Here is a 20796-nt window from a genome sequence, read left to right on the forward strand (position 1 = left end):
GCTTTTAGCACTGAGTAACTTACAGGCAGAAAGAAAATTGCCCTCTCACATTCACAACGCAAAACTGAGTTTAACATCTGGGCAAATGGGCCCAGAGATTCTGTGAGTTCTGTTGAAATCAATCGCCAGCACAGGAAGGTGAGTGGATGGGCAGAAATAAAAGCGAGCCATTACTGACATGCGGCCAGAGCCCGTGCATGGGTTTATTTGGAAGTAAATCCTACTTGGTTCAATGTGAAGGGGGGGGGAGTGCATAGGATTGCCGGCTTAGCTGGAAAAATAGGACGTCTTGTTAATCAAATCCCTGTGTTGATGCTTCGTGTTGTTTGACTAGTTTGGGTTTACTCTAAAACCCTTGTTTAATAAAAAAAAACAGTTCTGCCTAGTCATAAAGGAAATAAAATGCAACACTAAAAGGGCAATTAAGACTGCAGTCCCCTGCTCACACCTATACAAAAACTGGCGCCATTGGAATGAATTCCAGGCAGGTACGGTTTCAGAGCAGCCGGAGCAACTGGCGGAGCGTTGCACTTTTTTTTGTGAATATCAGTAATAAAGTTCCGATTTCAGGCCACAGGACCCTAAAACCGTAAGACGTGTTTGTGTGTAAGTCTAGCTACTTGGAAGTAAGTTAGAGTGGGGTCAGTGCAGATTACTCTCAAATAACAGCGCAATCCTAACCATGTCTACTCAGAAGTAAGTCCTATTGAATAGAGAGGGGGGATATTTGTTCTTCTGATGTAGGGCAACTACTAAGAAATTGTGCAGGTCCCCTTGCCTTCATTTGACTTATGGCTCGCCCTATCGCAGGGTCTCAGTATGGATTTCATTACTTACATCCAGCCTGTGTCTATGCATGTTTATGGCTCCCACTGAGGCCAAAGGGATCTACTTCACAGTACTTGTGCATAGGACTTCAACCGTCACATATGTGTGTGTGTTGGACCCTGGGTGACAGCCAGGGTGGATGGGTGGAGTCCTGGGTGAGAGCCAGGAGGTTAAGAGGTGTTGAGTGGAGAAGTGCAAGGCAATTGTTTTAATATTTATTTGTTAATTTGTATTATGTATGCTTTTGTATTATGGCTTTATTGTATATATTTATAATATTTGCTGTTGTTTTATCTTTTGTACACCGCTTAGAGATTTTAATGTATACTAAGCGGTATATAAATGGCTTAAATAAATAAATAAATAAATAAAATCAGGCGAGAGCGCACGAGCGAGCGGGGGTGCATCTTCTGTCCATCTAGATGCGATGGCGCCTCATTTCTTCAGGAGAGGAAAAAGGCCCAAACTCCTCATTATTGTTATTTTTGGCTGTCTTTCTCCTGCTGCGAGATTTGGGAAGCGCTACGTTCCCATTCCCGCCCACCCCCACATCCAGAAGACAGCAGGTTTGATTGCCAGTCGTGGGCATCCTTCCAGGGGACTTCAGGAGCAGACGTGCGCTGTCTCTTTAAGGCAGGAGCGCGGAGGGAGGAAAAGAGTCCTCCAACCCCTCCCTGCCGCTGTCAATCAGCCGGCGGCTGCTTTGATGTCGAAAGCCTTTGGCTGGGGCTCTCTTGTGCTCTCCCTTGGCTCGCGCACTTACAAGCGGTCGCTCGCTCGGGCGCTCTGTGCTTTTCCCAGCAGAACCTTCTGGCGCTGCTGCTTTCTCACTCAGGCAGGGCTGGCTGCTACTTCGTCAAACTTTCCTGGGGCTGGGAGGGAGGAACAAACCAGACCGGGGGGGGAAGGAAGGAGTTGATTTCTGCCGTAATCCCTCCGATTGTCTCTTTCTCCCGTTGGGTTGCAAGCAAATTCCTTTTCTTTCTTAGACCGACGTTAAAAAAAGAGGGGAGGGGAGAGGACTGATCTGGAGGTGCGGAGAGACCGGTAGCTGGACCGCTACCCAGCCCGGCTTTTTAAACTCCCTTACCGCCTTCCCCAGCCAACCAAGAAGTTCGCTGGTTCCTGGCGTGGCTCGGGGAGAAGAAAATGCCCCAGCTCAACAGCGGCGGAGGCGATGATTTGGGAGCCAATGACGAGATGATCGCCTTTAAGGACGAAGGCGAGCAAGAGGAGAAAATCCAGGCGAACGTCTTTACCGAGGGCGACCTGGCCGACCTCAAGTCCTCCCTGGTGAACGAGTCCGAAAGCACCAGTGGCGGCAGCAGCAGCAGCAGCAACGGCGGCACCCAAGCTTCTAACGCCACAGCAACAGCGGGAACCCACGCCGAGGTGAGAGAGTCGGAGCACACCGCACCACAAAGGGATTTCTTTCTTCCCCACTGCCGCCGCCTCCAGTCCATTTCCCCGGTTATTACGATGAGCTAAAAACTTTTGTATGTGTTTTCTGTCACTCCTGATCACCCTTCTCTCTTGTCGCCCTCGTTTCCACAGGCAATCAGGCGTCTGCAAGATCCTCAAAGGGTCTATCAAGAGAAACTCTCGGATCACATGGAAGATGGTCAGTTTCGGAATCCATTCATTCTTCCTTTCCTTTCTCTCTACCCACCGCCCACCTTTCCCCCTCCCCTTTTCATGCTGAACTAAGGAGAGGATGATGAGCGTGGGAGGGGGTGGGAGTTGGCAGCAGTCGCGGGGAAAACGACGATGTCCTTCTGCTAAATCAAAGCAGGCAAAAAAAAAAAAAAAGAATGGAGGGAGGGACTTTGATTTGGTAGGGGAAGCCCTTAGCTGCTGAGCTACCGTAGCGCAAGCGACTGAAACTTAGTAAGTATAAGCAATCTCCTCCCTCCTCGCCCCGACAACTCTCTCATAATTGAAATATGATTAATAGAATGTGTTATACCCGGGATGGAGGGAGGCAGAGGTTGGTCTGGGTGCTCCTGATTCAGGTCTGCCTCTGAAATCGATCAGGTCTAGATCTCTGGACTTACCTGGATTGGAAACCATTTGGGAGCCCTCAGGAGGAGGACCAGACCTGCTACAAATACCTGGAACGGACCTCAGCAGCAGAGTGAGGGGTACACACCTCTTCCTCCTTAATGAAAACTCTAGGAAACTTACTGCTGTAGATCAAAAAAGGTGGAAAGAGAGAGGGGGAAAATAATTTTGATATCAATCCACATTCCTTTTATTCAACTTGTTTGTGGCTTTGTTGTTGCCACTGAACAAGTCAGGACTTTTGGTTGATATGTGCTAGGGACAGGAAAATTAATTTCAAATGGAAGTGTGATCCTGCAAAGATTTACATAACCAAGCAGTGTTGTCATTGTAAAACTTGCAGCTACATAGAGATAAAATGATGCATCTTCTCATGAAACAAGTATGAATGGAATGGAGTGGAAATTGGTTGTGAGGCAAAGTCCTAATGTCATACTTTTATTTAAACAGGCTTAAAACATCAGGATCCAGGGATGTATAAAGGATCTTCTTACTCTGGATACCCTTTCCTCATGCTCTCAGATGCTTACCTGCCAAATGGATCTATGTCACCTTTGGTGAGCTCTCCTTGTTTTATAAAGTTTTCTAATATTTCACACTGCCGTGCTTATATTGGGCTACCGTACTGACAATCCTAATAAATATGCTTCTTTGTCTTCATCCTCAAATCTTTTAAGACTATGCCTTGATTACAGAAAAACAGAAAGGGATAAAAAGATGTTAAAGCAACACATGGGAGTGGCCTAATTAAAAATGATAACCCCTTTCTTTAATATATCAATTTTTAGTGTCATCTGGCATATTCAGGATTTTTGTTTCCATCGTGTCTTAAACCAAGTAGATTTTAGAAGTGTTTTTAAAATTAATGTGGCTTCCAGATAAATATATTTAGAGCTGGAGTGTTAAAAAAAGTTTTCATTTATGCCTGCGTGCATGGGTATAAAGACTGGAGTGATGTATATTCAGAGGTTTTACAGTAAATGTACTTCATTCAATGGGAGTTACGCTGTCCTAAATTTGTATAGGATTGCAGCCTTAATTCTCACTTTTGTTTTCCCCTATTCTCTCTGAACAATATGTTGGTTTTGAGATTATTGCAAGAAAGCAAACATTTTGTTGGAAGGAGATTTTTTTCAGGCAAGTGTCAAATGACAGGCTGACTTTCTTTCATTATACACATGATATAGGAACACTTTGTTTTAGTACTTTGCATATCTTGTATTAGAGATCAGTTTTTTAAAAAAGAAATCAGCACTATGACCTAAACTACATTTTTCTCATGTTGGCAAAGTTGAGCATACACAACATCTAACCATTAGTAGACTGAAACCGCATTGGTACTGGTACAAATGAGAGAAGGGCCTGCCTCATTTTACATTATTTGCAAGTGAATTTTGGAACTCTGCTATAACAGAGTCCTTGCATTTCAAACCTGTCTCTTGTTTCCTGTAATAGTCACCTAAAAGAGATCAGAAAATTAACCTTTTTCTGTTAATTTAGGAATTGCAATAATTTATATGCAGAAAAAGTCAGACTAAATAAACCAATGCTATATGAAGTGTGATGAAACTATCCTAACAGTGTGGTAATATTTTGTGCTTGTGTGCATCCTCTCAGATGATTACAATGCTGCAAATATTGGGCTGTAAACTTATGCCTACTCATTTGGAAGTGGTGTCCATAAACATCAGAGGGACTTGGTTCAGTGTAGATATGTTTGGGGTTGGCATGTTTTGAGTATCTAGACTGCCGGAAGGTGGTTGCAGTAATTTTGTTTGTTTCACTTTTTTCTTTAGCAAAGGGAGACATCAGCTGAGTACAAAACCTGTCTCTTTTCCTGCCTTTTTGCTTTTGTCATGTTGTTTCAAGTTCCTTATACACTTCTGATGTGGCAGTCTCCTTTTACATACACTGATTTTCAGTGAAGGTTACTTACAAGTATTATGTTTAAGACTGATATGACAGTGCTGTGATGTGTGGTGTGCTCCTATGGATGTTTGCTTGGAACTAACCCCCAAGGTGTTCAATGGGGGTTACTCCCACCCTAAGGCTACACATTTAATAATGTTTATTGTATTGTTGATTGTATTTTAATATTATTTTGTTATTCATTGTATTTTTATACTATTTTATGTTCACCGCCCAGAGAGCTATCGCTAATCGGGCGGTATATAAATTTAATAAATAATAATAATAAATAAATAATAATTTACTTTGGGGAAGGGCCATAGCTCAGTGGTAGACCACCTGCTTTGCATGCAGAAAGTTCCAGGTTCGATCCCTGGTGTCTCCTAGCAGGGCTGGGAGAGACCCCTGACTGAAACCTGAAGAGCTGCTGCCAGTCAGTGTAGACAATACTGAGCTAGATGGACCACTGGTCTGAAAGTTTCCTACTTAGTTGTAAGTTCCATTGATCATGATTAGACTTCCTTCCAAGCAAATCTGTAGAGGATTGCACTGTTAACATTCAACTTTTTTACCCTTGAAATAGAACGTAATTGCACTTGTGGGGTGAGAGGAGGCATTGGATTGTGTTGCTCCCTACCCCCCTAGTTCCAGCTTGTAGCCAGCAAAGGCCAGATATCTAGCTGTTTAGTCATGGCATAATGTGAACTTCTCTTACTGCAAATAAGTACAATAGGCGAGTTGGGGGGAAAATGGTTTCCATTACATTTGTATACCTTTTGGGGTTTAGCTGAGTGTACAGTCAGCACTGCCTGATATTGAAGTGACAATGGGCAAGCAAGTCTCTTAGATGACTGATGTGTGAGATTAGCTATATGTGTGTGTTTCTGTTCAGCAATATTTTAGATAAAACAACATTTTCAGTGTATTAAAGAAGAAGTGATTGGTAGAATTTTAGACGGTTATGAGGAAATGGTAAAAACTATTGGTGGTAGAAAATATATCTAAGGTGGCTTCCCAGAGAAAGAGAAAAATGGCCAGGTGAAACCCATGGTACATCTTAGGCTGGACACAAGACCCTGCTTGATCCAAACAAAGGTCTGTCTAGTCTAGCCGAATCTCCTTCTCCTGTCAGATGCCTCCAGGAAGCCTTCAAGCAGAGCATGAAGTAACAGCTCCCCCCTTTGTTTGTTCCCCAATAATTGGTGCTCACAGATGTAATGCCTGCCTAGATGAAGGGTTCAATGTGCAATCACGACTGACAGTGATTGCTAGACCTATTGCTTCCTGGATTTGTCTAACCTCCTTTGTCGGCCAATGGCCATTACTGTGGAAACAAGGTCCTAGGTTTAACATTATGAAAGAAGAGAGCAAATTCATTCTGTCTCCGCAAACCATGCATAACTTCTATAATACCCTAATGTCTCTCACACACACACGCATGTTGGAGGCTGCAGCACTATGCCCACTTATTTGGGAGTAAGCCACAGTGAACTCAAAGGGACTTGCTTCTAAGTAAACCTGTATAGGATTGCAGTATAAGTCTTTCATCATAGGGAAATTTGCTCCAGTCTTTTGCCCCTTTCTGTGCTTTTCCAAGCTCCAGTCTATGGTATTCTTTTTGCAAAAGGCACTGTAAACAAAACAAAAAGGATAAACTTAAAAAGAAGATTCCAGACAGTTGCTTTCCAATAAGGATCAAAGTAAGTTTTACCATGAAAGAAAGCAAACACTGTTATTTAGTAATAAGAAACTTATTCAGACAAAAAGAAAATTACTAGTGTGAGTTATAAGAACAATGGAGGATGTCTGTGAATGAAATAACAGCATACTCTCGCCTGCGCCTGCTAGAAATGTAACTAGAAAGTCTAACTTTATCCCAAAGGATGTGTGGGTGATTCCCTCCTGTGCCACAAAGAATTAAGTAATGGGAGTTGAAAACAAAATGATATCAAAAAGAATTTGCAAATGCACATCTGCTTGAAATGAAAACAAGATCAAGCTGCTCAGTTCATAAAGACACTGGGCCTTATCTTGGAAACAGCGATTATATTCCACTGCTCTGCAGAGACACACGCATGCACATGCAAGCCTGCCTAAGATATGATCAGCACTATCCAGGCTAAGAATACTGTTTCTCACCTGTTCAGTGAGCAACAGCATTTGGAGTGACCGAAAGCTTCTTCTCCATCCCTCTGCTTACTTTAACAACAAGTGATTGGCACTTATAGAACTGACAGTGCTGATCTCTGGCTAATTGCAGGAGCACCACTTGTGCAATGATTGGTGCTGGATGGTTCTGGTTTTCCTCTGCTCCCAAACCTTTTGCTTTTACAATGAAGCTAGCCCACATTTAGGTTGGCTTCTCTGTACTAGGGCAACTGCATGCAGGCAAAGGTGCTGGCTTCCGTTGAGCATGCCTGAAATTCTAGAAATTCCTGAAGGGTAATGTCTGGTGTTAAAGAAAGCATTTTAATATTTTCTAATAATTGGAAGGAAAAAATAGTACCAGTTCCTAAAAGCAGAAAAGGGGAAAGACCCAGCTTTACAATGTTTTGTTACTTTTTCCAAGCCAAAATTATATGGACAACATCTGCAGTTGCCTGCTATCACAAATAACTGAAGGTGACCTTTAAAGAGAAGAACAATCAGCTTGTGGACAAGGTTACCTGTGCCTAGATTATAGTTTTATGTTAAATTATTTATATAATGAATGCAAAGGATATAATATTGCAATTGCTAACTTTTATTACCAGGGCACTGGTAACTGATAAATGAAAACTATGGAAGAAATGAGCTGAAATGGACTAGTAAAACTTTTTATAGCTTGTTAAAGTAATACCAATTCATGACTAGTTTAATTGGTCCTTTGTAGGTGCTTCTTTAACAACAAAGAGAGTGTTTCAGGTTCATCCCCTTGCTGTTTGGTCCATTACTAGATGATAAGCAGGTCTCTCTAACAGCAAAACCAAAAATTCACTCAGTTAAAATAGTGGATGATACAGTATCTTTGAAAGCTTACAAGGTAAAACACTACCAAAAAAGCAACAACAGTATGATTGAAAGGTACTTTGACAAGCAATTGTCTTAGTTTACTAGTAGTGATAAAATGGAGAAAATAAGGCTGCAATCCTAAAGAAGGGAGCAAGCCCCACTAAGGACAGTAGGATTAATTGCCTGTGGATTGGGCTGTGAATGTAAGTGCATGGGAGTTTATTTTGCCAGTAATAGAAAATTGGAATAGTAATTTGAACAAGAAGCTGTACTTGCTTTAAAAATACTGGAGCATCTTCTTCATTACACCTGGCAGAAAGAAAGAAAAGCAAAGCAAGGAAATGGGGAACTTAGCTTCTTTATTTAAAAAAAAACTACAAAAAACAGAGACCGCTGCTCCCATTACAGCAGTATTCAACTCTGTCCTCGTTGATGGAACAGAAGTACAGGCATGGGTACACAAATACATATTAAAAATTGTGAAGATTTAGGAGACTTTTCTTAGGGTAACCTTGCATGTAGTATAGTGGTTAGAGTGTTGGACTAGGACCTGAGAAACCAGGGTTCAAATCCCCACTCAGCCATGAAGTTCACTGGGTGACTCTGGGCCAGTCACTGCTTCTCGGCCTAACCTACCTCACAGGGATGTTGTGGGGATAAAATGGGGAGGGGAGAACCATGTTTACCACCTTGAGCTCCTTGGAGGAAAGGTAGGATATAAATGTAATGCTTCTTGCTTCACCACTTCCATGTAATATATGAAGTTGCCCTTAAAAAGTTGCTAACTTTATAAAAAAATCAGCCACGTCAGCATTGGTGGACAGAGCAGAGAGTGGTTCTTGTTTGTGAGTTCTGTGCAGTCCCACTTTATACAATTTTTGGCTCAGCAGAACCTGAACACAACTTAAGCTCAGTACTTATGGCTTAACATTATATTGTTTCATGTTCTTGCTAGATGCAGAAATATCAATTAAAATTTGTGGATCAATATACAGTAGGGCCCCACTCATATGGCGGGTTACATTCCGGACCTCTGCTGTAAAGCGGAACTCATTGAATAGAATGGTGCGCAATACCCGAAAACCGCCGTAAAAGCGGAACTAGCGCCGTATGAGTGGGGCTTTAGTCTAATTGCATCTAATTGAGACCGCTGTGTTAGCAAGCACTGTAAAGCAAAGCGCTGTAAAGCGGGGCCCTACTCTAGATCTTTAGTTCCATGTATGAGGATTATTTTAAACAATCTGTAGATGAATAGAAGCAACTTGCATATAGTGGTTTTGATGAAATGACTGTGGTTTGTACTACTCCCAATTTATAATCAGAAAAAGTGGACTAAAGGCCTAAAGTAGACTATAATCAGAGCATAAATTTGTAGTTCCAAGGAAATGCCCAGGAGATTAAGATGCAATAGAAGATGTATGTATTGATTGGTCCTTGTTGCACGCCTCCAAGTGAGAGATGGATCAGTAACTAGCGAAATTTCAAAAACCTGTAGTCATAAGAATTAAATCCATCTGACCATTCCATCAGTTAGAATCTTAGTTACATATGCTGAAAGGATAAGAAGCAAAATTGTGAGGAGCTGTATGAGGGTTTTTGATCATGAGATTTTAAGTTGCTTTATATTTATATTAACCTGGATTTGATTTGATTTTCTGCAAAAGCCATAAACACTTTCGCACTAGTTGTGTTCAGTTGCTGCCAAAATCGTGAAGTATTTCCATGACTCCAAAAATCTTGCAGATCTTATCCTACCAAATAAGCGTCATGTGTGGTACACAAGGCTTCAAGGCTGTTCAGACAATCTACACTTGCAAAAAGTCCTTCAAAAGCTTGCCCATGGTAGCACCCTTTTATTTATCTTATAATTGCCTGTGGATCTTACAGCATCTATCAGCTCACTTGCATCAAGGCCTCTGTCACAGAGGGCATTGCAAGCCTATTGCCAACACAGTTGCAAAAGTAACAGAGGCCCATTCAGAGCAAAGTCAGATATTGGCTTCAAAACAAGCCCATCCACAGAGGGTCATGGTAGGCCTATTCAAATTTAATATTGATTAGTTATACTGTGAAGTCAATGTAGTAGTTAAGAGTGTCAGACTAGGACTGGAGTGATTTAGGTTGAAAATCCCCACTCCATCAGGAAGCTCAGTGGATGATCTTGGGCCATGTCACTGTCTGTCAACCTAACTTAATTCATAGGTGTGTTGTGTTGTGAGAGTTAAATGCAGGAGAGAGAACTACATATGATGCTTTGAACGTCTTGGATAAAAGGCAGAATATATATTTAATATTACAAACTGTATGATGCCCAACAGTCATAAGAACACTGAAGCACATGACTTTGCACTCCTTGGCTTCTTGTTCCCTGACAGCTGTGATAGTGTTCCTTGCTTGTGACATCACCCCCTTTCATATTTGTATCACCAGGGTTGATTTTTCTATGTCTTATTTCATATATTCGGTTTTTAGACTTTCCAGTTTTATGATGTTAAGGCACTTAACCAGGGCTGAACAGATTTGGTTCAGAACTTAAATTAACCTGCAGACTCTGTAGATGCATAGAGAAATGAGCTTTAAATCAGAACATGTTCCCATCATCTCTAGAAAGGCCAAAGATTACACCTTAGAGACAAGTGATTGCATTCCGTGCATTCAGTATAAGTATGTGTGAATGCTGAAGATCAGGGATGGCCTCAGGGTATCTTGCTGTCTGAGGCAAAGGGTAAGATCGTGCCCCTTCTCTCTCTCCCCCAATTCCAAATTCCATGTACAGAAGATGACTGAATTTACTCTAATACTGGGAATGGAACAGTGTCCTCCACTGCACCTGAGGGCAGCTGGCTTTCTTGAAGGATGCAGGGCAGACTGGTACAGACTGCTCTATTTGGTACAGACTGCTCTATTCTCCAACAAGTGAAATTACAGTGGGGCTCAGGAGGAGTGACAAGTGGAACTGCCACAGCTACTGACTCCCTACCCCAGCATTTGGCAAGGCAGTGACCATCCCACTCTGCCTAACGTTAGGGCTGGCCTTGCTGAAAATGGCCAGTTGAACTGAATCTGGAGAATTCCAATATGAAGGAAAGGGACAACTCAGCTGACTATTAAGATGTCGGGTGGAGGTAATGAGACTGACCTGAAAACACAGAAGCTGATTGCCAACAAGGATTTGCTGAACAGAAACACTCAGAAAAAGCCCCCAAAAGCAACTATCAAGTGCTGAACGTGATTCGCTACCAGCCCTACAACTCAGGTGACTTGTATAAGTGGAACGGGGCAGAGGCAGAGCACTTGGCCGATTGATAAGCAGTAGCTGGGACGGATGGTTCAGCTTGGGTAAATGCTTTTAATATTCAGCTAAATATGGATGCCTGCAGATTGACTCAGTAGTCCTCACTCAAGCACCATAAAAAGAGGATGATGTGCCCTCCCAATCATTTGATCACTGGGAATCAACTGGCCTTTTAAGTTATCTGAAGCCAGATACCTTGTGGAGAGAGATGGGTTCCTAGGAATTTAGTTAGTGACTGACACTGGGAAACTGGATTCTAATGACAGCATCCTGGTTGAACAACTATCAAAAAGGGTGGAGGAGGCAGCAGAAAATGTAGCTGAGGCTGGAATAGCCATCTGATCAATAGTGTCTCCCTGTATACAATACACCCCACCCAAAAAATAAACCTGTATTCCCCCCCAAAAAAACCCCCTGGATTTTATTGATTTATTGAAATTTCTAGCACTGGCTCTTCTGCTGAATTAAAATTCTAAATTGATTCTCACTTTCCCTTCTTTTTCTAAAATGAGATTACTATGCATTACCCAAGAGCTTACTATTTCTTGTCAGGGTTTCCTGTAAACATGTAGGAGGCTGGGATTAATTCTGTAATCCTTTTTTTCTGTTCCCCTTCAACCTCCCCCCCCCAAGGTGCTTTTCCAGACTGTTAAGGGTCCTTTTCTGCTATACCACCAAAGAATACGTTAATTACAATAACATTTCTTGGGGAAATCCAGGGCATTTAAGTTGGGTCTGAGAGCAAACTCCTCAGTAAGTTTACTCAGGAATAACTTGCACTGAGTTCTGTGGGTATTACTCCCTGGTAAGAGTGTTTAAGAAAGAGGGAGGGGGAGAGAGAGAGAGAGAGAGAACGAGAACTGCATTGTTCTACCAAGTGAGTTCATGTCTAGGCTTTAAAATGGTGAAAATGGTTGCCAGGCCTGGCCTCCAAGAGGTCTTCTGTATCTTTAAAAGTTGTGGAGGGGGGAGGGAGAATTCCACCTTGTGGTTTTTCCCATTACAGAGTTGCAAGAACACCTGCACTTGGCTGACCTTCTCTTCTCCTAAAGATACAGGATCAGGATCAGGCCATGGACCTGGCAACCCTACACATGGTCATTGTTCCATGCAGCAAGTTGTTTCACATATACACCAATTCTTGGGGCAAGACAACACACATGAATGCCTCAACACATGGAAGCAGTTCCAAAACAATGGAGAACTCCTATTGTAGCTAATTTCAGACACATCTTTACCTGCCCCACACCTGATGCTAGATACGATATTGGGTGTTGAGCAGGTGGGTGTGGCTTGGCCAAAATGGCCTTGCAGGCCTAATTAAGACCTCTGCCAGGCCTAATTAGGCTCACAAGCCAGCCGTTCCCTACCACTGGTGTTGGGCATGGCCCTATGAAGGATGATGGGAACAGCAGCCAGTAATGTGTAGAGGGACACAGGTTGTTCCCCTATAGCTGTGCAAATAGGGACCTTTCTAAAAAGTTTCTTGATTTATTTTAAAGGACTGGATGTGCACGCCCTCACTCACACAGTTGCTTTGGTAAATGAGACTAGGCTACTTATTTCAATATATGCTGAATATTTAATATATTTATGTTGAAATGATATTTACATGTCCCTTTGGCCTGAACAATGGATTTTTAAACAATGCTGCTTTTTTATTTCTGGGAATGTAAACATGCAACATTTGATTTCTGAGAATTTAAATCGGTAAGATCTTAATATTATTTTCTTCTTGATCTTCAGAAGAAAAGGTGGCAATGTTTTACTTTACTATGCTGTGGCTAAACATGTAGAGTAGATATGTCTACTCTCTCTTCTACCAAGACTTTCTTAATATAGTTTCTTCTAATAACAAACTGGTATGGTTGAGTGCCAACAGGATTTGTATCTGGATGATTAGATGAATCCCAAAGTATTTTAGAAGTACAAAACATTTTTCTAAAACAACCAAAAGGGGGCCAAAAAAAATCCAAAAAATGGAGGACTGAGAGTCAGTTGGAAAACCAAAATTAGAGAAGGGGGAGTGGAGTGAAATGGCTTGCTTGAGGCTTTTACAACTTAAATACCTTGGGAGAAGCCATGGATAGAACATTCATGTTAGGAGGTGAACGTACATTATAGAATTTTGTTGCAGGTCTCCTTTACTATGCCGCTAACTGCTTGGTTGTGCCACTGTATCAAAACATCAATAAGAGCTGATAGGTTTAATCCAGCAGGCTTTCCATTATGAAACTATGTCTACCCTTGGAAGGCCCTCTCCTTGAAAGAGTTGAGAGATGCTTGTTGCAAATCCATGTGGAATGTCAAAAGCTAATTTCCCCCCTCAGAATGAACTGTAAGTCATAATAGTATATCCTCTTTTAAATGGTACAAATGACTTTAAAACCAAATTGAGGCATCTCTTGAGTAGGTAAGTCTGCCTTTTAGGTGGTTATAAACCTTAAAGGTCAGACATGTTGAAACTTTGATCAGATTAAACTATTCTCCTTGCTATGGTAATATAATTAAGGTGAGACCTGAGGGAGTTTTCTGAACCTTGTTTCATCTTGTAGCAGGTTGGTAATATATGGCAGGCAAAAGGCTTGAAGAAGCATTTCTACGTTTCTTAATTTTGGAACTGGATGTGTGAGCTACGGAAATGAGCTGGGGTTTCCCATCGGTATTTGTAGGCCAGTCTTGCTCAACCTCAGTGTAAACAAGGACTCCCTTTGGCTTCAGCAGGCTGAGGTCAGATACATACAGTTTTATGGGTTTAAAATAAACATTTATGATGGAAGGATAGATACTGGCATTATGTATGCCAGCCTGGATTCTTTGGTTTTGTGTATTAAGCCAAGGTAAAATTTATACCTTCCTAAATACCAAGTGAAAAGCTTCTTCTCTCCCACTCCCCCAATTACATATTAAAATGTAATGTATTCCTGCCAACTTTTCTTCTGTGATATGTGAATTAGCTGTGTCTTTAAAAGAAAACATTTGTACATTATGTCAGAGAACCAGGAACTATATTGACTCTCCACAACCGAGTGTATGCACAGAAAAATGATACAGACATTGGCCCCATCCGCACTATACATTTAAAGCAGTGTCATGCCACTTCAAACAGTCAATGCTTCCCCAAAGAATCCAGGGGACTGTAGTTTGTGAAGAGTTGTTAGGAGACCCCTCTTCCCCTTAAAGAGCTACAATTGCCAAAGTTCTTTGGGGAAATGGATAGACTGTTATACCACTGTGGAAATTGTAGCTCTGTAAGGGGAAGAGGAGTCTTCTAACAAAGTGGAAGGAAGGCTTTAACACTCTCCACTTTTGCCACGTTCCTGACAAAAATCACTTGATTGCCCCAAACTGCATTTGGAGCGAAGCCACGATTGACACCAATGGAGGCTGCCCTCCCTATGCTGAGGGGGGGAGAGGCATTTTATTTAGGGGCCACTACAGGAGTGGAAAAGCTTAAACTCACTATCCTCACCCATGTGATCTTGATGCTGCTGTTGCTACTTATATAACAAACACTTGCTTTTTAATTACATTCACACAATATCATGTCAGGTTTGATCCTGGCTCTGCCAGTTCTGGATGCTTTGTTACTTGTGCTTTCCATTAGCCTAACATCTCAAGGTGCTCTTGCCAAGTTAGTGTCCATGTTAAGCATGTTTATTTTAATGGAACTTACTTCTTTTAGAAAATAAGGTCAGAACTTGTTTCCATGAATTGAATTTTAGTGCTATTTAAACCTAGCAATACTATATTCAAATTTGTTATCAAATTCTGTTGCATTCTAAAGATCAATTGTACATAATGGGGAGGGAAAAAACCTAAAAGGGAAATATTTTTGCATTTGCTTCACATTAATTTAATAGGGAATGTTATTCATAATAATCAGCAAATATTGCTTTTGCAGTCCAACCTTTTGTGTAGTCTTCATACAGCTAAACTGGTATAACACTTCATTACCATGTAACTCCATGTATCCAAATGCCCTGTGGAATATTTAATGCATTTATATAATGGGAAAATTGGATATAATTACTATCTTTACAAAAGTTACAGTGACATGAATCTATAGGTGAAACAAAATGAATGTGAGCATTGGATAATTAAAGCCTGGGTGATAGTGCTGTTATTGCATTTTTAAATTTTTATTTTATGAAGTATCTCAATTCACTGAGTATCCTCAAGCAGACTACTTCCTCTCTGTCTCAGTTCACCATCTATAAAATTAGAACAGTAAAGATTAAAAATGGCTCATAGGATGCTGTGCAGATGGATGTGATAAGGACTATGAAGCATTTTGCATACAGAGTACTATAGGCATGATTCATAATTCTGTTACTCTTGGTCAATTAAGCAAATTATGCAAAGCAGAATCTAGCTTTATATCTTCAGTCAAGTTCTTCAAAGAGGCAGCATTCCCATTTCCCTGCTTTTCACTCCTGAAGTAAGGTTTGTTTGTTAACTGCATGTCTATCTCACAATTCTTCCAAGAAGTGCAGGGTGACATAGATAGGCTAATTACCATGTATACTCATGAAAACCCTGTGAGGTAAGATAGACTGAGAGGTAGTTACTTGCCCAGGACCCCACAGCTCAGGAGAATGGCGACTAAGCCCAAATTTCCCTAGGCCACATCTAATGATCTGTCCATTATGTCACACTGTTTTTGTTAATCCTCTTTATTTTAAGGAACATTCACTGTTATAAGAGACAACTCCTCATGCTAAATATCACAGTCTGTATAACCTGATGAGCCCTCATTTCAGTCAAGCTGCATTTTCCCTTCATGGTAAACCATGGTTTAGCAAGAAGTGCACATGCTACAGTGAGGCTCCAACTTATACATTCCTCAACGCACACACACACACACATGTGGTAAAGAGGAGGAGTGTGGAGCTTTTGCTTCCATTTTTACTCAACCACGGTTTGCTCTGTTGTTTGGACCAGAATTGTGATTGCGATTAGTTTCAACAAGCCAGCTCCAGAAACTATGGTTTGAAGTTCACTTGTTTGAAAATAACCATAGTTAGTATGTATACCCATTTATTGCAGCAGAATATGGTTAAGCAAAAGCTTCAGAACTCCTCTCAACCATGCAGGGGAGTGGCAGTTTGCAAGCCTGAGTGTTGCTGCAACTCCTTCCTGCTTGTGCATGTCATGGTAAACCATCGTTTAGCCCAGTCTTTCCCACCCTGATGTCTTCTAGATATTTTGGACTGCAACTCCCATCAATCCCAGCCAACGTAGCCAGTACTCAGGGATGATGAGAGTTGCAGTGCAAAATGTCTGGAGGGCCACAGGTTGAGGAAGACTGGTATAACATGATGAGCAAACCTGGCCACTGTGTCTCAAAAGATCAGTTTATATATTTTTAGTATTCATCTTATTCCTTTTTCAATCTTCCCTTTTTCCAAAGAGGTCAGGGCAGTATACACCCATTTTACTCTCGCAGCAACCAAGTGATGTAGGTCAGGCTGAGAGTGACTAGTCCAAGGTCATCCAGTGAGCTTCGTTTCTATACAAATGTGCTTAGGAGGACAGCACTTACTATATATCCAGAACTGTTTTATGCATGTATGCAAGGTCCACATCAATACTCACTAGACAAAGAGTGCATGTTTGATTGTACTGCACATGCTCAAGCCATTGAAAATGTTTCACATAGTTGTGACCAGTCTGACCTGGTTTATCTTTTGTGAATTGAAGAAGAGAGATGTTGATTTTATGCAGTCCTGTTTTATGCATGCATGCCTTGAGGCTTTTCTTTCTGCTTCAGAAAAACTGTGTTTGGTGGGCCTGACATGAGTTATATTAACTTGAGAGCACTGGAGAAGCATCAGTAGGGAAGAAACACTGAATCATGGAATCTCATAATTGAAGGGTTGAAACTCCAAGGTATTCTTATCCACTGCCCTGGCTTGAGGAAACACACTCCTAAAAATACCTCTAATAGAGCCAATTTCTTACACACTGCAGCCTTTGCAGTATGAGAATAAATGATAGTATGTGTGAAAGTCCTTGTGCATTATATTTATCCTTCATGATAGTTCCTCTGCATAATATTGTATCCATAGCTGCTATGTTTATTAAGCTGAATACATATTAACTGATGTTAAGTTGCTTCCTATGTGAGTTTCTGAATACAATTTTAGGGTGTTTGTTGAAACAGTACAAAAACAGCTGTTTGGTTTTCTTTCTTTAAAAAAAAGGAAACAAAACCAAAACCCACAAGGCTTATCCACGTTACAGATTAACATCCTAGAAACTCTCACTTTGAAGAACAAAGCGATTTCTGAGCTAAATGAGCACACGGTGTATCTGGGAAATGGCAACATTTTTTGTTCAGCTTTTAATAACCCTAACTTGAAAAGAACTAAGTAAGATATTTTAAAGACAGGGCGGGAAGAAAAATTCTTTAAAATAACATTGCTCTGAGCTGGAGTTTTTGGCTTGTTGCATTTTGCGTGGGAATTTATTTTATTCTTTTTAAAGAATGCTTGCTCTCTCTTTTTTTTACAGGCAGTTTTCAGTTCTTTTGCTCAAATGAGGATGCAGCTCAGGGCCAGATTATTACATATGATGTGATGTCATTCTGCCTTATTCCTTATATTCTCAATAGATGACCACATTCTGCAGGAGAGTTTTTCCTTTAAATTCCAAAACCATCAGCAGCCCATGCCACAGTAACTCAGGGCAGGGCTTTCAGTGTGGCTGCCCTCATTATGTGGAATGGCATCCCTATCGAGGTACAGCAGGTGCCCACAATCTGCACTTATCAGAAATAACCGAAGACATTTTTGTCTGATAGGCTTTTCCAGCTGGATGAAAAGGTCTCTGCCTTAGGTTTAAACTTATCTAGTTTTTGAACTGTTTATAAAACTATTTTAGTTGTTTTATGGTGTGTTTATAAATCTCCTTGAGACAAATGTAAAAGGTGATTAAATCATTCATTAAATATTAAAAATATAGCTGTTGCAAGAGACATACAACCAATGCCTCTCTGTTTCTGCCTCCTGCCATCCTCATTCCCCTTCCCCACTAAAGTCTACTGGAACTCAGTGTCTGTGACACATGCCAATGAAAAGGGAGATCTCATTGAATGAGTGAAGGAATGGCTCATGAGAGTGGCAAAATGAAATCCTTGGGATTTATGTCAAAATTGTGTAAGATGGTCTAATAAGAATTAAGTGCAGTGCAGATCTTGGAGCAATGTTGGTTGACATATTTAACATGTTGATCTATAGTTCTACAATTACTACAAATTTGCTTTTACAACTTGGACAGTTCTCAGTTGTTCTCTGAATGCACCATTGAATATTTATTTCGCTGCCTTTCTTTCTGAAGGGCAGTTCATAATACTTGTGTGTGGTGAAGCACTGACTGGCAATGGCAACAGGGTATGTGAATCAGGCTGCAATCCTGTACACTAAACCTGGAAATATGTTTTCTTGAACTCAACAAGACTGACTTCAGAGTAGGCATGCACAGAATTGCATTATATGATCCCTTAGAAACAGTTTCAATAGTGAAGATATTTTAAAGGTGCAAGAAGTGGCATCTATGTGTGGTACATCCTCAAAAATTACATATGTTATTTTTTACTCTGATACTGGTAAAAATACAAACCATAATGCTTATCACTGTGATATATTTTGTGTAGATGCCTTTGGTTTAAAGGTAAAAATGTCAATGTGAGGGCAATTTGTTGATCATGTAGATTTAGAAGGATGACTTCTGTAGACTAGTTTAGTTAATATCATCTCTCAATTGTCCCTAAGGAAAAATACTGCAAATAAAATATCAGCAGTGAGACCTGTCCTTCACCAACTCTGAACTCTATTGTTGTCTGTCTCTTCAGTCAGTCTCTTTCATTTCTCAGTATGTTAATGCAGACGTGGTGGAGAACTTGCAGCCTTCCAGATGTTGCTGCATGACAACTCCCATCATCCCTGCCCATTGACTATGTTGGCTGGTGGAAGTTAGAGTCCAATAACATCTAGATGCCTATTATAATGGCTTTCTAATATTTCTTCAAAATGCTCTTTGACAGGAAAGGGACACATGATCCATTTACCTAGCGAAGGAAGGAAGGGTGAATAGACACCTATTATATCTAGACAATGCTTCTTAAAGAACCTCCCTAATGTACTGCTTTGATATGACAGGTATCACATGGACTGCTGAATACTGAAAGATATTAAGAGGATCTCTAGCTGGCTACTTGCTGTAATTATTAGCTTAAACTTAATCCGCCCTGAATCCGATTATCTAGTAATTTTATTGTGTGAGCAATATTATGTGAAAGCCAACTTGGCAGTGACAGTAGGCACACTTCTTGTGACTGTTTACATGTCTTTTTCCTAGTATGTAATGTCATTTGAGATCCTTTTTAATAGGAAATATATAAAACTCTACTCATGGGTGATTGTTAGTAAAGCATTCCACAAGGATCCATGCTACCCTTCTGGCCAGATATAAAAATGGGATTGAGGTTCTGCATGAGAAAATGGACATTAAAATGCCATACCTAGCCAATTATTTTCACACTGGTAAAATAGTTAGGATGTCTACAATGCTCTTTCTAGTATATTCAGTGTTTATAGGTAAAATTAATTTTAAGAGATCTTTCTGGGTGGGCACTGGGTTTATTAACTATTTTGGCTATAATGGACTTTTTTAAAAAAGGATGTTTGATCCTGTAAGTCCAAGCCGTTTTATTGGGAGGTACTCCCAGTATGCACATGTAGGACTGCAGCAAATCTTTGTTTCCAACATTTTACCTGTCCCACCCTGACAAAAACAATACTTTATAGACCTGTTTAAAAGGTACTTCCATTTGCCACACTTCTAATCAATTGCAGCCTAAGAACTGGAAATCTCAGAAGCATACCCATTTTAACTGTATTCATTTAATTCTATAAACTCTAATACATTTGTTTTCCATCTCTCAAAGTCAGAGCTTGTCTTATGCAACACTGGATTTAAATTTAATTGGATTGAATTAATCTTCATCTCTGGTTTTAATATCTGAGCATCATAGACACATTTTGCAATTTTAATTTTATTTAGTTTTTTGTTTTACTTAATAATTGCAAAACATAATCAAAGCCAATACAATGCAGCAGCAACAATTCTGAGGTAAAAGACAGATGGATGTGGGGATTAGGAAAGTGAGGATGGGAAGGTTTGAGGACAGCACAGTCCTGTTCCAGTGCCCCCAAGTGAGGTATCTGCTTGGAGAACCATGGGTGTCTAATCAACTTGTACCTCAAACATGATCCATGTAGATTTTCCAAATGTCATGATAATTCCCCAGCTTTTATTCCATGTTCCACTGTTCTTCAACCTTGGGTCCCCAGATATTGTTGGACTACAACTCCCATCATCCTTCGCCATCGGTTAGGGTGGCTGGGGTTGATGGGAGTTGTAGTCCAACAACATCTGGGGACCCAAGGTTGAAGAACAGTGATGTATTTTACATTGCTAATGTGGAGGACTGGTGAGGAAAAGTGATCTGTCCATTGAACCCATGCTACCATTTTAAAAGTTAGTATTTAAAGTGTTCTGTTTTTCTCCAGATTTCCCATTTAATTATGCCTTGGAATCAAACATCCTATTGCACTTCGCTTACTGGTTTTAACAAAGAAAGAATCAGCATATGTCTGCTGATATTAATACTAATGTATCCATCCTCTGGATATTTATTCCCTCAATAT

At 40.6% G+C, this 20796-nt stretch overlaps 1 protein-coding gene across 10 annotated transcripts in view; it reads left to right on the forward strand.

The window, feature by feature from the left end:
• The first annotated feature begins 1527 nt into the window (after nt 1–1527).
• Nucleotides 1528–20796, forward strand: part of TCF7 (transcription factor 7) — a 177082-nt gene continuing 157813 nt past the window's right edge. For 5 of the 10 annotated variants that reach the window (XM_061617090.1, XM_061617094.1, XM_061617096.1 and 2 more), the window contains exons 1-3: nt 1529–2220; nt 2383–2449; nt 3340–3446. In XM_061617090.1, coding sequence (XP_061473074.1) covers nt 1978–2220; nt 2383–2449; nt 3340–3446 — 417 coding nt within the window. In that variant the 5' untranslated portion in view covers nt 1529–1977. Of the gene's footprint in view, nt 2221–2382; nt 2450–3339; nt 3447–20796 lie in introns of all 10 variants that reach the window. The other 5 variants (XM_061617089.1, XM_061617092.1, XM_061617097.1 and 2 more) reach the window with 3 other exon arrangements.

Source organism: Rhineura floridana, chromosome 3, assembly GCF_030035675.1.
Source record: "Rhineura floridana isolate rRhiFlo1 chromosome 3, rRhiFlo1.hap2, whole genome shotgun sequence".
In the NCBI taxonomy this organism is placed as follows: domain Eukaryota; kingdom Metazoa; phylum Chordata; class Lepidosauria; order Squamata; family Rhineuridae; genus Rhineura; species Rhineura floridana.